The sequence below is a fragment of the Buteo buteo genome, chromosome 12, assembly GCF_964188355.1.
Source record: "Buteo buteo chromosome 12, bButBut1.hap1.1, whole genome shotgun sequence".
Classification (NCBI taxonomy): Eukaryota; Metazoa; Chordata; class Aves; order Accipitriformes; family Accipitridae; genus Buteo; species Buteo buteo.
Window position 1 is genome coordinate 14,047,905 of NC_134182.1, and position 12,895 is coordinate 14,060,799.

Consider the following 12,895-nt stretch of genomic DNA (forward strand, 5'->3'; position numbering starts at 1 on the left):
TGTGTAACATATTTGGCCGGTCTACATTAAAGACCATGAGTGTAATGTTGAATTTCTTGATAGGAAAATGTTCTCAACCAATGGCAAGCCTGAGAGATCAGATATCTTAGTGGAAGTTACACTTAGATGAGATGTGTTTTCAGACTTAGCTGCCATGCCTTTAAGATGTGCAGGCCTGTTTCTTGTTTGTTCTAAGGCTACTTTAACCAAACAGAAAAGGGGTTGTAATTTATTTCTATTTTAAGGCTCCCTTTCCTTGCCAGAAAAGTATGAAGAAGTCATATTGTGAGGGTGAAAATACACCTACCTACCCATTCATATCACTTTTTTCCTGAACATATTCCTTCCTCAACTGGTATTTGACTGGTAATACCATGCTAGAATTAGTTTTTAATATTTTCAGTCCAGAGATTATGGAATTAGAAGTTATTAATTAGAAATTATCCAGAGATTATGGAATGAGAAATTCTCCTGTGGTACAGTAAAGTTGCAGGAGAGGGTGTCAGTGGTGCTGGAAAAGACCGGTGTCCAAGTTATCAACCTCTTCTGCTAGCAGGATGTGCCCAGCTGAGCTGGCCTCCTGACCGCTGAAACCGGGGCTGAACAGCTGAGCAGATCGAATAATTTGTGTAACTCCTAGTGGGTGGTGGAGGGAAAGATGAGTGCAAAAAGGGACAACTGCGGTGCTTTCCCAGGCTGTCAGCTGAGGTCCTGCTTTGGCCCTCTTTGGGGCCTAGGAGGACACTGTCTTACTCTGTGGAAGCAAAGAAAAAATATGTTTAAGGTTGTGGGATTTTTTAAAACATTTTCTGCCTTGCTCTACAGCATAATGAAAGTTCAAGGAGAGTGTTTTCCAACCCAGTGGTAGGTTAAGATAAAACCAGAGATGATGGTTTGGTTCTCAGGCCGGACTGGAGTTAATCAGAGCCTTGCGTTCGTACACTGGTATGCCAAGACCAGGCAGGTGCAAGTTCACATCGATTTTGCTCCAGATGATGGAAATCTCACAAGGTGACTTGGCTCCCAGGACTTTTGCTCTCTCAAACAGTAGAATTGTCAAGAATTAACAACGCCAGTCTCCTCTGGCATCTAAAGGGTTGTGACAAAACAAGGCCTTTCGGGTGTGTCATCTATTTTGAAATCCTAAAAGCAGAACTAGTGGAGAATTCAGATCCAAGAATTGCAAGACTTTGTTTTGTTTCCTTTTTTTGGGAAAAGAATTCACAGAAGGTTTGGGTAACAGTCTTCAGAATATGTCTTAGGTCTAAATGCTTTGAACTACCCATTGTCTTGGATAGAGCATTGTAAATTTGTGCTAGGAAAGAAGAGATCATGATCTTCGGCAAGTGATCTAAGGCTGTAAAACATAAACTTTGAGGAAACAGTGTGTTATCTATCTGAACCTATGTTTTCGAAAGGCAGACCTCCTCCTATGAACACCATGAAGTGAGAAAGGTGATATTGATAATCAGTAGGGAAGTGACGTGAAGAAAGTTCTTGTCAACCCTAGTGTTCCCATAAATGAAGTTTAACAAGATGACATAGTCATATTACAGAAGATCTTGGATATTAAGCTTTCACTGTGCTTCAGTTGTAAAAGATTTTATAGTGCTGTAAATTATATTATGCTCTGGACTTTGCTTTAGTATCTTAGAAACAGAGTGGAGGCGTGGGAGACATTCGATAGCTATGTATGTGTTCTGTAATCATAAATCACACTACTGTTAATGTTGATATAGGAACATTACAGTGTTTAAAACAACACTATGAACAAATAGTTTTATATTCCATTGACTGTTGGTCTTTCTTGCTGGAAACCAGAAGAATGTGAATTAAAACAGGAACCATGTATTTCTTCTGACATATGTTATCTGAAAATGATTAAGTCGTTCCATTAATTATCCATATTAAGAAGGCTATAAAAAAAAATGTACTGATGTTCATCAGTAAAGTCCTGCCCCAGTATCAACATTTTTATTACTTCAATCAAGTGACTGATTTGTACCAACTGGGTGTCTGACCCTTGAGCTAAGCCTCAGCCCTTCAGTTAACTCAGAATTTACTCAGAAATGCGTGAAATCAGCTAACACTAGTAAATCGAATAACTTTGTTATTCATTAAAGCTAATAGATGACCCATTATTAGGCCTGAGGGTGTGCAAGCCTACAGAAAGGCATAATTAGCCGCTGTTGTTAGTTGAAAGTACATTCTCAATGCTAAAAAAGCTGGAAGGCTGGACATAAAGCAAAGACACTTTGTGTTTTCCTTTGTCTTAAGACAATTTGGCAGGATTATGCTGTATGTAAACATTTACAGTACAACAGTGTTTTGAGAAAAATATTCTACAGGGTCGCTATAGCAACCTGCTTAGGAAATTGTAAATCCGCCCAAGAATTACTGAAATCGGGGAGGGGGGCGGGCGGTGTTTGTGGACATGTGTATATGCAAAAGAGAAATTTTGCAAGGTTGCTGGAATATTGTTTGAGGCAGTTTGTATATTCTACGGCAGGCCGCAATACTAAGGCTAAAAGTATGCTGCTGAAGGCACTTGAAGGCTCAGCCGGGAGCGTACTGCAGCCCAGTCCTTGCAGCTCAGATTCCTGCTTTCTCTGGCACTTGTACGTTTGGTGTTTCTTTCCCAGGGACGTCAAGGTTGCTTTGTGGCCAGCTGAGGGGGAAGGATGCACAGGGCTGCAGGCACGGGCAGAAAGTCTCCCTCTCCATCCTGCCTTGCGCTGAGGGCTTTCGCATCAGCAGCCGGGCGATCCCAGCCCACAGAGGAATACAGGAGCAGGTTGCTTTGCAGCCACACGGCCCCGGAAGTACGGTAGGGCCATATAGTGACCGGTTGGTTGTTGCTTACAGGTATCTCCACCGTCGTGCAAACCATATGCCCTATTCACTGAGCAACGTGTTCTGCTGTCGCTAAACTTCTCCACGTCCAACTTGGCAGCGTACAGCAAAATGCTTTCTGCTGATGGGTTCGGTCCTCAGCTCCTTTGAAGAACACTAAAGAAGTCACCGAGCGTCTGTTACAAATCCTGTAGGCATCTGTCTTTAAGCCTAAATACCCCCCACGTGAGCCTATACACCTTTGGGCTCGTCCATCACCAGCATCGTTGTTTTTGTGAGCGAGTGGGCCAGATGCAGCTTACAAGCACCTGCGGCGCTAGTTTGGGCTGGTTGCTTTTGGTAAGTCGGTGTGCACCGCAGAGGTGGCCGTGGGTGCAGAGCAGCTCCGCAGCCCGGTGAGCGGCCCTGGGACGTGGGGCACGAGGCAGGAAAACCACTGCAGCTGTGTCATGCTAATGGGAATAAAATGTAAGGGAACATGTTGTTCTTCTTATTTATTTGTATTTCGGTGACAGCCTGCATACCGATTTAAATATGGCTCTGCTGTAAGCACAATGGAAGCATATAAAAAGAGGCAAGCCTTACTTCGTTTCCAGCCTGCACGCGGGAAACAGCCAAAGGATGGAAATACTCACCAGAGAAGCAGGGCTATCTCCCGGTCTGACGGCAAACCCGTGTCCTGCCAGGCCTGTCTGTGCTTCCAAACAGTTGGGATTCGTCAGAAATGATTGAAAGCAGAGACAGGCAGGATACGCCTAGCATGTCATTTTCTCAGACATACCAAAAAATAGTTTTCCGTAGCACAACTGTGCGTACGGCTTTGCGAGGCTTGTTGTCAGAAGCATGTTTAAATGTGAGGTATTGAAGCATGAGGAAAATTTCAGCAGAAAATGAAGCATACTAAAAACATAAGTGTATTATTGTCTACTTAGGATCTGATTCTGTTCTCCATAAGCTCCCTGGGAGTCGGTGGGGACTGTTTGTAGAGCAAAACACTGCTCAATACCACTTTTTGCTGAGATTGGCAAGATCAGGCTCTTTCTGCTTACTTGTAAGCAAAGCAATTAAAAGCAAATCCAGAGTCGACTGCCAGTGTTCCTCTGGAGAGTGGAGGAAAAGAGGAGGGAGGAAAAGGAGCAACATGATTTCTCTCTCAAGGATGAACGTTACTGCATCTGTGTCATTGACCCATGGTGTATTGGCAGGTGATAACTAGAAAAGAGAACTGGGCAAATTTCCAATGAGTAGCTGTAGTTGGTAGTAAAAATGCAATCTGGCTGCTGTGGCTGAAATAAACGGTCATTAGGACTGATTAAAGTCAGATTTAGGGTGATTCAAACAAGCTAAAAGGGGGAAACCACAGGCGGTTTCACATAGTTTATTATATACTTGTGGAGTTATTTATATGATTCAGTCTAGTACAGTGAAAATGAGTGTGTTTATAGATTGTAGTCGGCTTTGGGACAACGCAGGTGACTTTTGATGGAAAAAATTTAGAATAAGATTTTTAAAACATTGACTTTCTTTTATAGCTGTTGCACTGGTCAGTGATGCTGCAGATTGCTTTTAAAGATGCCTCTCACCTGTCATGAGAAGGTGCTTGGTTTGAATATCACTGTGGCTGTCATGGGGACTGGCTAGTGCTGTAACAAACTTTCTGAGATTTTGGTGGGATCAAAACAGTGTGTTTTGATTGACCAGAGCAAACTTGTAAAAATATTTCAAAACTATTAAAAATATGACAAAACAAAACTTTTGAGGATTTCCCAGACTCAGCATAGCAAGATATGTTGAAGTTTTACAATGTTTACAGGGCAGGAAAAATGTTTTCCTAGTAGGATTTATTTGTATAACTGTGAGCAGGGAATCAGCTCGTGTACGTTAAGCTGGCGTAAATCTGTTGTAAGTGACATCAAGATCAGGCTTACTGCATTGCATTTATTTGCTTCAATCCTCACAAAACCAGTAGATGGAGAAAAGGATTCTTTTTCAGTTGTGATACCAGTAGGAACATCTTGCATTTCTCTGACCTGTTCCTTGCCATTACCTTGATAGACTTTATGTACTCTGTGTCAAGCTACGTGTATGTATGCAAAAGTGTAAATTTATGGCTGCATTTGTAGTATTAGGCAAGTATTTATTGGTTTTAAACACCATTAGTCTGGAAATCGACCAGAACTTTGACCTTTTTATGATGTGATTTACTGCCGTGAGCCTTCAAATTCCACGGACTCCATTTAAGCAAGTTTCAGGTCTTGGCAGGACAAAAACCTGAGCTGGAGCTGTCTTTAAACCAGTGGAGTATTGCTTAATTGAGGAAGTAACCGCACTGTAGTGATCAAGATGATAATTTAAAGGTGTAGGGGAAGCCCAGCTCTCCTGTGGGCTGGGGCTAATGTCATTGCCAGAGCACATCTCAGTGGAGGGGCATCCTTCAGGAGCGTCCTTCCAGTTCATGTGAGGAGTGCATTTCTTCACAACTCGTACAAGTAAGGGCTAAGGGGTCAGCTCCCTAATTTGTTGCTGTGTAAATAAGAGATTCCAGGGATATTTGCCTTTGCCGTGCAAACAGAGAAGGCAGGTACCTTGCTCTGCTCGAGATAAAGTGAGTTTTGGAGAGAAGTGCGGTTTCCCCAGACCAGCGCTTGGTTGGTGTTGCAATGACTTTCTGATCAGTTCTGACTGTAATAGTTGGAAGAGGAGATCCCGTGTTGGCTTCCCAGGGCGGCGGGAGTGCCGGGCTGGTTTGGGAGTGTGAGCCAGGGTGCGGGGCCATCGCACGTCCCGCTCTCTGCTCCTTGTGGCTGTCTTCCCATCGGGATGCTCCTGGGGGAAGGCGCTCCCAGGCAGCCAGCCGCCCCTGCTGCCTGCCGTGCAAGCGGGGAGAGGGGCTGCCTTCCTGCCTTTCCCCCTCACTGCATCCCACTCCCCTCCCCGCAGGCAGCGTAGGCAGCAGGCTCAGATCCCCAAACTGCAGGCATTCAGCGGTCTGTGCCAGTTCGGGGGAGCTGCCAGAAGCTGCCTTTGTGGAGGCTGTGTGACTCTGTGCTTTCCCTTAGACTCTGGTGGCTGTATTTTCTCCTGTCGGGTGCTCGATGATCTCCCAGCCAAGGAGAATGCTCTTTGCATGTGGGTCATACTGCTGTGTACCTGTTACGCTGCCCTGTTCCCATGAGTCATGCAGATGGTGGTGGCTTCCCTCCTGTAGGAACTGGCAGGGAGCAGCAAGGAGAGTGGGAACAGCCACAGGGCTCTGCTGCATGGTGAGACCACCCTAGGTACCGGCGTGGGGGTTTGCATCCTTTCTTGTACCTGCAAGCCAGGAGCTCGCCATCACCATCACAGTTATTGCTGGCCCAACTCTGTCGATTAATGTGTCCAAGCTGCCCAAATGATTTACCAGGCTCGGTCACCTTGAAAAAGTCAATGGAATGAGGGAACTTTATCTCCTACCTCTAACAGAGCTTCAGGTCATGTAAATCAGTGCTGCTCTTTTGAAATCTGTTTATGTCAGTTGAGAGCCTAACCCCTGACAGCTGTACCGGGAACAGTGTTGAGAAGAAAGAAAGTGCTATAGGCATATTAAGAGGCATATCTGTGTGCAGAAGAGTTTAAAAATGTAATGATAATTCAAAATAAGCATCTTCCAGTTGTGCTTCTGCCTTGCATGGAGAAAAATACATGATGTGGCATGGGGCTGCTCTGGTTAGTGCCCTGATGGTGTGCCGAGGGATGCTGCAGTTCTCTCCCAGCCCCGATGTGGAGCCCGGCGGGCTCTGAGAACACCCTCGGGAAGGGCTGGTGCACGCTCCCTGCTGACGCAGAGAATCAGGCAGATGCTTCATCTTCTTCTGCTGCAGCAAGTGCCATCATTCTGTGAACGTCCTTTGTGGCATGAGGTTTGGTGCAGTGCAGTGTTAGGTGGCACTTCTGTAGCTGTGCAAAGGAAAGTTGTGAATAGTCACATTTTATATCCAGTCAACACGGCATGCATGCTGATACAGATTATTGTATATGGTGCTGACAATAATGAATTGATTGTTTTGCATTTCATTTGCACATATCATTTTACTGACCTTGGCTGTGAGGTACAAATCAATACTCAGCAGTGACCATACAGAGATAAGAGAATATTATTCAGTTACATTCAATTATTGTTACACTGTACATGTGATACAGAAATTTTAAAAAAATGGACTTTACCTATCCAGCTAGTAGCAGTTTGATTTATGCTGTGACTTTTCTTCAGAATAAATACATATGTATTTTTTATGGAGACATGACCGTTTGTAATATAAAATTGCATTTTTATTTGGATTTTTCTTTCTTCATCTGCGCGAGTCTGCTTTTTCTAAATTAATGAAAACTTTTTTGCCTTTGATTTAAGTGGGACATGATCAGCTCTGATTTTGCTTGTTGTTTGGGAATGTTTCTTATGATACTTTTACTGAGCCAGGCTTAAAATAGAATGCATTTACTGCATTTGTTTCCCACTATTTCAGACTGTGTGGTGTGAACGAGCACTTGTGGATGTATACTTCTTTTCCCAGTTGAAATACTGGCAGTTTAGAGTAGCAGACACACTCGCCTTTGACTCGGTAGTGTTCGTACTATGTGCTGTCTGAAATATTAACAGGCTGAATCTGCAATTTCAGGCAGAAAATGCCTGAACCAAAGTGACTTAAGAATAGGCTGTGAGTCAGGGCCGGCAGCTCTGGTTTCCATGATAGATACAATTAGAAGAAATATAGAATGTTATTTATTTTTTTGAATAGGATGTAGTGGGGGGAGACAGGAGCGAACCATCAATTTGTGCGTCTGGACGCTAGACAGAAATGTTTATAAATGATTAGTTGAATTTGCTGATGCATTCATTAGAGGAACCCCTGTCAGCGGCTGGGAAAGTGAGAGGAGCTGTGAACAGAGAACAAGAGGCAGCTCATAAAGGCTAGTGAGACTGAACGGCAGCCAAGGGAGAGGAGTAATCAGCAGGGCAGCGCGGAGGCGCTGGGCGAGGACCACGCTGACATGCTCCTGCTACTTTTTTTTTTCCTTCTCTTCGGAGGCCCATCAAGAAACTCCCCCTTTGTGCTAATCTGAGCAAGCAAAAAAAGTTTGCTTAATTAAAAGCCTGTCTTTTCTTCCTTCTCTAAAGGAGCTGGAGGAAAATAGCATGCTCTTCTGAGGGAGAGGGAGGGCTGGGAACGCCTGGTCGGGTCTCACCCTGACAATCCTGCTCACTGTTAAGAAGTAGGACAGTGAGTCAGTTCATTCAAGTGGATGCTGTTTATTCAATGGGACATTCTTCCTGTAAAACTCCTCATAAAACCAAAGCCTCGCCTGTGCAGTGAGGAAGAGGAAAGGGTTTTGTGCACAGACTGTTTATTTACAGACGCTTTCTGGAGAAAAAGGTGAGAAGAAGAAAGGAGGAAAGGAAAAGGAAAGTAAGGTGCAGAGCTATAAACACATTTGGGAGTAAACCGGGGCTGGTACAGTCTAGCCCGTCACCTTTTCCATCATATATCCTGCTCCTAAGCTGTTATAATAAACCTTGCCTGTTAAAAACAAGCAATTTGCTGGAGCTTTGAAAATGATTGCTTTGCTTTGGTTGTTTGCAGAGTACAGACGGGTGCCTGAAGCTTTTATTCCTGATGAGAACTACAGATGCTGGCCATCTTACCATCATAAGGGCTGCCTCCTCTCTGTGTTTGACGTCAACGAAGCCATTGAGATCTGTGACAGCTACTCCCAGTGCAAAGCTTTCGTCCTAACTAACCAGACAACTTGGACAGGTAGGTTGCGGATGCTGCGGAGCAGAAGCAGCAGCTGAGTCACGTATTCTGGCTGCTTTAAGTGTTTTAATACAGTTTAGGGAGCATGCTGGGCTGGGCTGCGGGAGCCGCCAGCAGCAGCTAGAAGTGGGATAGTTTCTGAAGCTCCAGCTGAGGCAGTTTCGGTTTTGGTGGGGCTTCTCTTTGCCAGCTGTGGGGGAGCAGAAACCTGCCGACGGACTGAGGGGAGCTGGCACCAGAGTGCTACGGCACATGGACCATAGGTGTCCAAACCGCGAGGTCTGAAATTTTATTTTAAAACACAGCAGCAGAAACCACAACAAGAGCCTGTGACCTCTTTCCGCAGTTAAATGTGCAGGACATGGTCCAACATCTGGATTTAAATAAATCTTTCCAATCCCAATGGTTGTTGCAGTTTGACACAAAACCAAACAGGTTCTTCCGTGTGCCTAGCTGGGACTTCCCGGCTGGTGTCAGAGATGCCCTGCCGCTGGTGGGAGCATCATGCTTCTGGCAGTAGGGCTTTGGCTAAAGAACAGTGAGAAGGGAGGGTTTAAAACCAGGCAGACGTAGAAGTAGCAGGAGTAGAACTTCCAGGGGAAAATCCCATTTGCTACCGCAACTCGTTTTCTTGTCTAACAGAATACACTTGTTGAAAAGAGAAATACATTTTCCAAAAGGTCTGTGGGCCTGGCAATCCCAGTGTGGTTCCCCTGAAGGCAGGCAGTCGGTGCCGATTGACATCAAGCGTAGAATTGGCCCTGGCGTGCTGCTTCTGCACCATACTTGCGCCTGTTTCGAGCAACTCGCTCCAGAGCAATCTGAGAAACAAAAATGTTACAAGTCTCTGCTAAAAATCTCCGGTAGCTGCAGCTCCAGAGTGGCTGCGGTTTCAAAGAGCGGAATGCCGCAGCCGGCTCCCAACCCTGCGCCCTTTCCCCGTGTGCCCCGGAGAGCCGCATGTCCTGGCGGCTGGCCCCATTCCCCTGGGGACACTGCACCCAGTGTGGCAAGTTATTTAGGCTCAGAGGCTCAGCTTTCTGTCTGTACCTCTGCAATCTCATATCTTAACCTGAAGTCAAAATCTACCCTCGTGCAGTTGGGTGCTTTAGTTGTGTTTAGTTGAGCAACATAAATACACACTGCAGCCAGGCCTATATATGTGCCTAGTGGGTCCCCAGCTCCGAAAGCGTCACTAGCGAGTAGAAACTTTAGATAATTCATACGTTTCAGAGTATTTTAGGTAGTGTACTGCTACAGCTTTCTGCATTTTTTGTGCTTCTGGGAGGTACAAACAGAGACTTCCATGGAACCTAGAAAAAACTAATTTATATTAACCTTGCCTGTGGCTAACCAGTGACTACTAGGTCATCATGTCAGTCTGTCTATAGTCAGACTATTGAAGTTAATTAATATACTAGAAAAGTAATTATTATGGCACAGGGAAATTCATAGGAAGTTTGGAGCAGCTCCTGTCTCAGGTTACAATATTAAAAGCAAATGAGACATAGTAGCAATATTTCTAGTCCTATTTAGCATTCCCTTCACCTTGAGCACTTGAGTCCCTGAAACCTGCAGCACGGAAATTTGCTCAGGAGTTGAGGCATCCCATTTGCCATGTGCTACTTTTTAAGAAAATAGTGTTATGGGAGCCCCCTAGAGAGGCAGCTGGGAGTAAATAGCATTTGATTATCTGAAGTTTAGAGAGAGGGAAGGCAGAGGCTGAACAGATGTGGCAAGTATCTCTGTGGCCCCTGCTGCAAGGAAAGGCAATGACAGTGCGGGTCCGTGGGGCGGCAGGTACTCCTCGAGAGGCAGGGCTGTGAACAAGATGCCAGGTCATTAAGCATGGGGAGACACAAGAACTGTGCTGTGGTGTAGGGGTCGGCGTTCGGAAGATCTCGCGTTGTCACGGAAAGTTAGAGGCTTAGTCGCAGCCTTGTGATGTACCTGTAACCCCACCTCCCCTTGTTAGTATAAAAGGAATTAACTGCGCAATAAAAGGCGGAAGTTGGCGCTCACACTGTGTGTGTTATCTGTCTCTTTCCCTGGTCCGGGCCGACCAGTGATCTAAGCGTGGCACCTTGATATGTAGCGAATGCTACACTGCGGCTCCCACAAATACCAGTGAGTGAAACCTCACCAAACGCAGCCCCCACTGGCCTCAGATGTATATCTGGCAGGTGCCTCACACTAGCCCAGGCTGTTATCACTTGCTGGTGCTTTTTGCTTGAGGAGTAGAAACCTTGTTCCAGCTTGTTTAAAACCCAGAGCTACAAAGTGATCAGGAAGAGCTATTTCAGAGAAAGTCATGTTTAACATACATTGCACTGATCAGTTTTGCAAAGATTCAAGCACGCAAAGATGATTCTGCTCCTGTACACTCAAATCAATGTCCTTCATTTAAGCCCTGAACTCAAGCCTGTTTTGATCAGTGGGAGAGTCTTTAAATACTTTTTTAAAGATCATGTGAAATTTGTATTAAAATCTTCAGACCTTTCCTTCATTTACCGTATTAGCTGTGGACAGCTCTATCTTGACCATAATTAGATAAGAGTAAACATACTGAAACCAGGGGAGATATTTGGTGTCATTTTAGACGAAAGCATTTCAGGTTTATACCAGCTGAAGTTAAGAGAGAGTTCAGTCTTGGGTTTCCTGAGAATGCATAGGTTGAAGAAGAATATGAAATGTCAGTATTTTAAGATAGGCAACCTTTTGTTCATAACTTCTAATTTTATTTTTTTTCCATTCCCCGCTTCCTCTTCCCACCTCCCCTTTTCCTATTTGGTGTAGGTCGGCAGCTTGTCTTCTTCAAGATGGCCTCAAATCATATCATGCCTGATCCTGACAAGATAACATATGTGAAGGTGACCGACTGACACCTAAAGTGGCTCACTCTGATGTGTGAGTGACAAGAGCTGTTTGTGTATAAATATAGGCAGCTGTCAGGTAGAAGGTGGCTGTGGCCGGAGAGATAATTGCACTATTACTCATTCTAATCTATAGAGTGCTAAACAAAACTTTAAAGAAATAACCTGCATGCCCAGGATGAACGTGCAATAAAATAACATTTTGAAAATGTGATTTTTTAAAAAAAAAACAAAGCAAAATACAAGATACGATACACTGTTAGGTTATAATTTTGGTTATAAATCAGCTGGCAGCTCTGGATTTTCTAACCAAGGTTAGCAAACCGTTTCTGACCTGTATGTGTGTGTACAGGGATGAAAGCTGATCATTTCTGTGCGAAGTCTGTATCCTCCGCGCTGATATTTATTTGGGCACGTACAATCACAACACAGTAACTGAAGCAGTTTGTAAGCTGAACAGCAAATGTTACTGAAGACAATCAGCATTTGTGTTAAAGCTATCAAATACAATGCTGGCATATTTGTCAAAAGGAAGGAATTGGTTATGTTTAGAATTGCAAGACTGTAGCTAATTTTCATTTTTGCTTCCAGTGTTATCATAAAGTTTCATTTTTAATTTAAAAGAGCCATTTCGTAGGTCTAGCAAATCACATAAACATATGAATAGTCCCACTGAAAGGGTAGGGACTTAAACAAGTGCCCAGTGCTTTGCTGAATAGGGATAGGCCTAAGCATATGCTTACAATTAAGCCTGTGCTTAAGACTTTTGTTGAATTAAGTTCGAATTGTTCAGGAAGCCACATCTTTGACAGGCTAGCAAAGCAATCCAGCTGGTGGAACAGTACTAGTTTAATGACTATCTGGCAGTTATTTGTATTTTTTATCATCAAATCCTTGGTTTTCTAAGGCACTGCTTGCTAATTCTTAGAGTGAAAGAAGTAAATGACCTTAATAATGTCAAATGAATGCTAGCCTTAATTCTATATAAAATGCGTTTTACAGGCATGGTGTGTCTAGAGAATTTGCTTTCAGTGAAAGCAATAAAGTAAGTGCTAAAGTGACCAATGTCATACTGTTTTGTAGTTTGTACAGTCAGGAAAATAAATGTGCTTTTGTTTCTCAAATTGTTTATTTTTGTAAAAAAAAAAAAAAGAAAAATAAAAGATAAATACAATTTCTTTCATACTCAATTTTTTTGTGTTGCAAATAAATGCCTAAATCCAGTGAAGACTTAGACATAATGTATTGTATGTAAACTTAAGCCTATTTGTCCCAGGAAGGAACTGAGGTAGTTCCAGTGGCTCCCAGTGAAGGGTGTATTTCCAGGGTACGTGGTGACTTTGTCTACGTGGTTGCCTGTCACGAAGCGAGTGACTG

The 12,895-nt window shown here is 44.0% G+C and overlaps 1 protein-coding gene across 2 annotated transcripts in view; it reads left to right on the forward strand.

Annotated features, from left to right (window-relative positions):
• The window catches only part of PKDCC (protein kinase domain containing, cytoplasmic), a 38,710-nt gene extending 26,018 nt beyond the window's left edge, over window positions 1-12,692 (forward strand). For both annotated transcript variants that reach the window (XM_075042788.1, XM_075042789.1), the window contains exons 6-7: window positions 8,472-8,645; window positions 11,442-12,692. In XM_075042788.1, the coding sequence (XP_074898889.1) occupies window positions 8,472-8,645; window positions 11,442-11,527 (260 nt within the window). In that variant the 3' untranslated portion in view covers window positions 11,528-12,692. The remainder of the gene's footprint in view (window positions 1-8,471; window positions 8,646-11,441) is intronic.
• The last annotated feature ends 203 nt before the right edge of the window (window positions 12,693-12,895 follow it).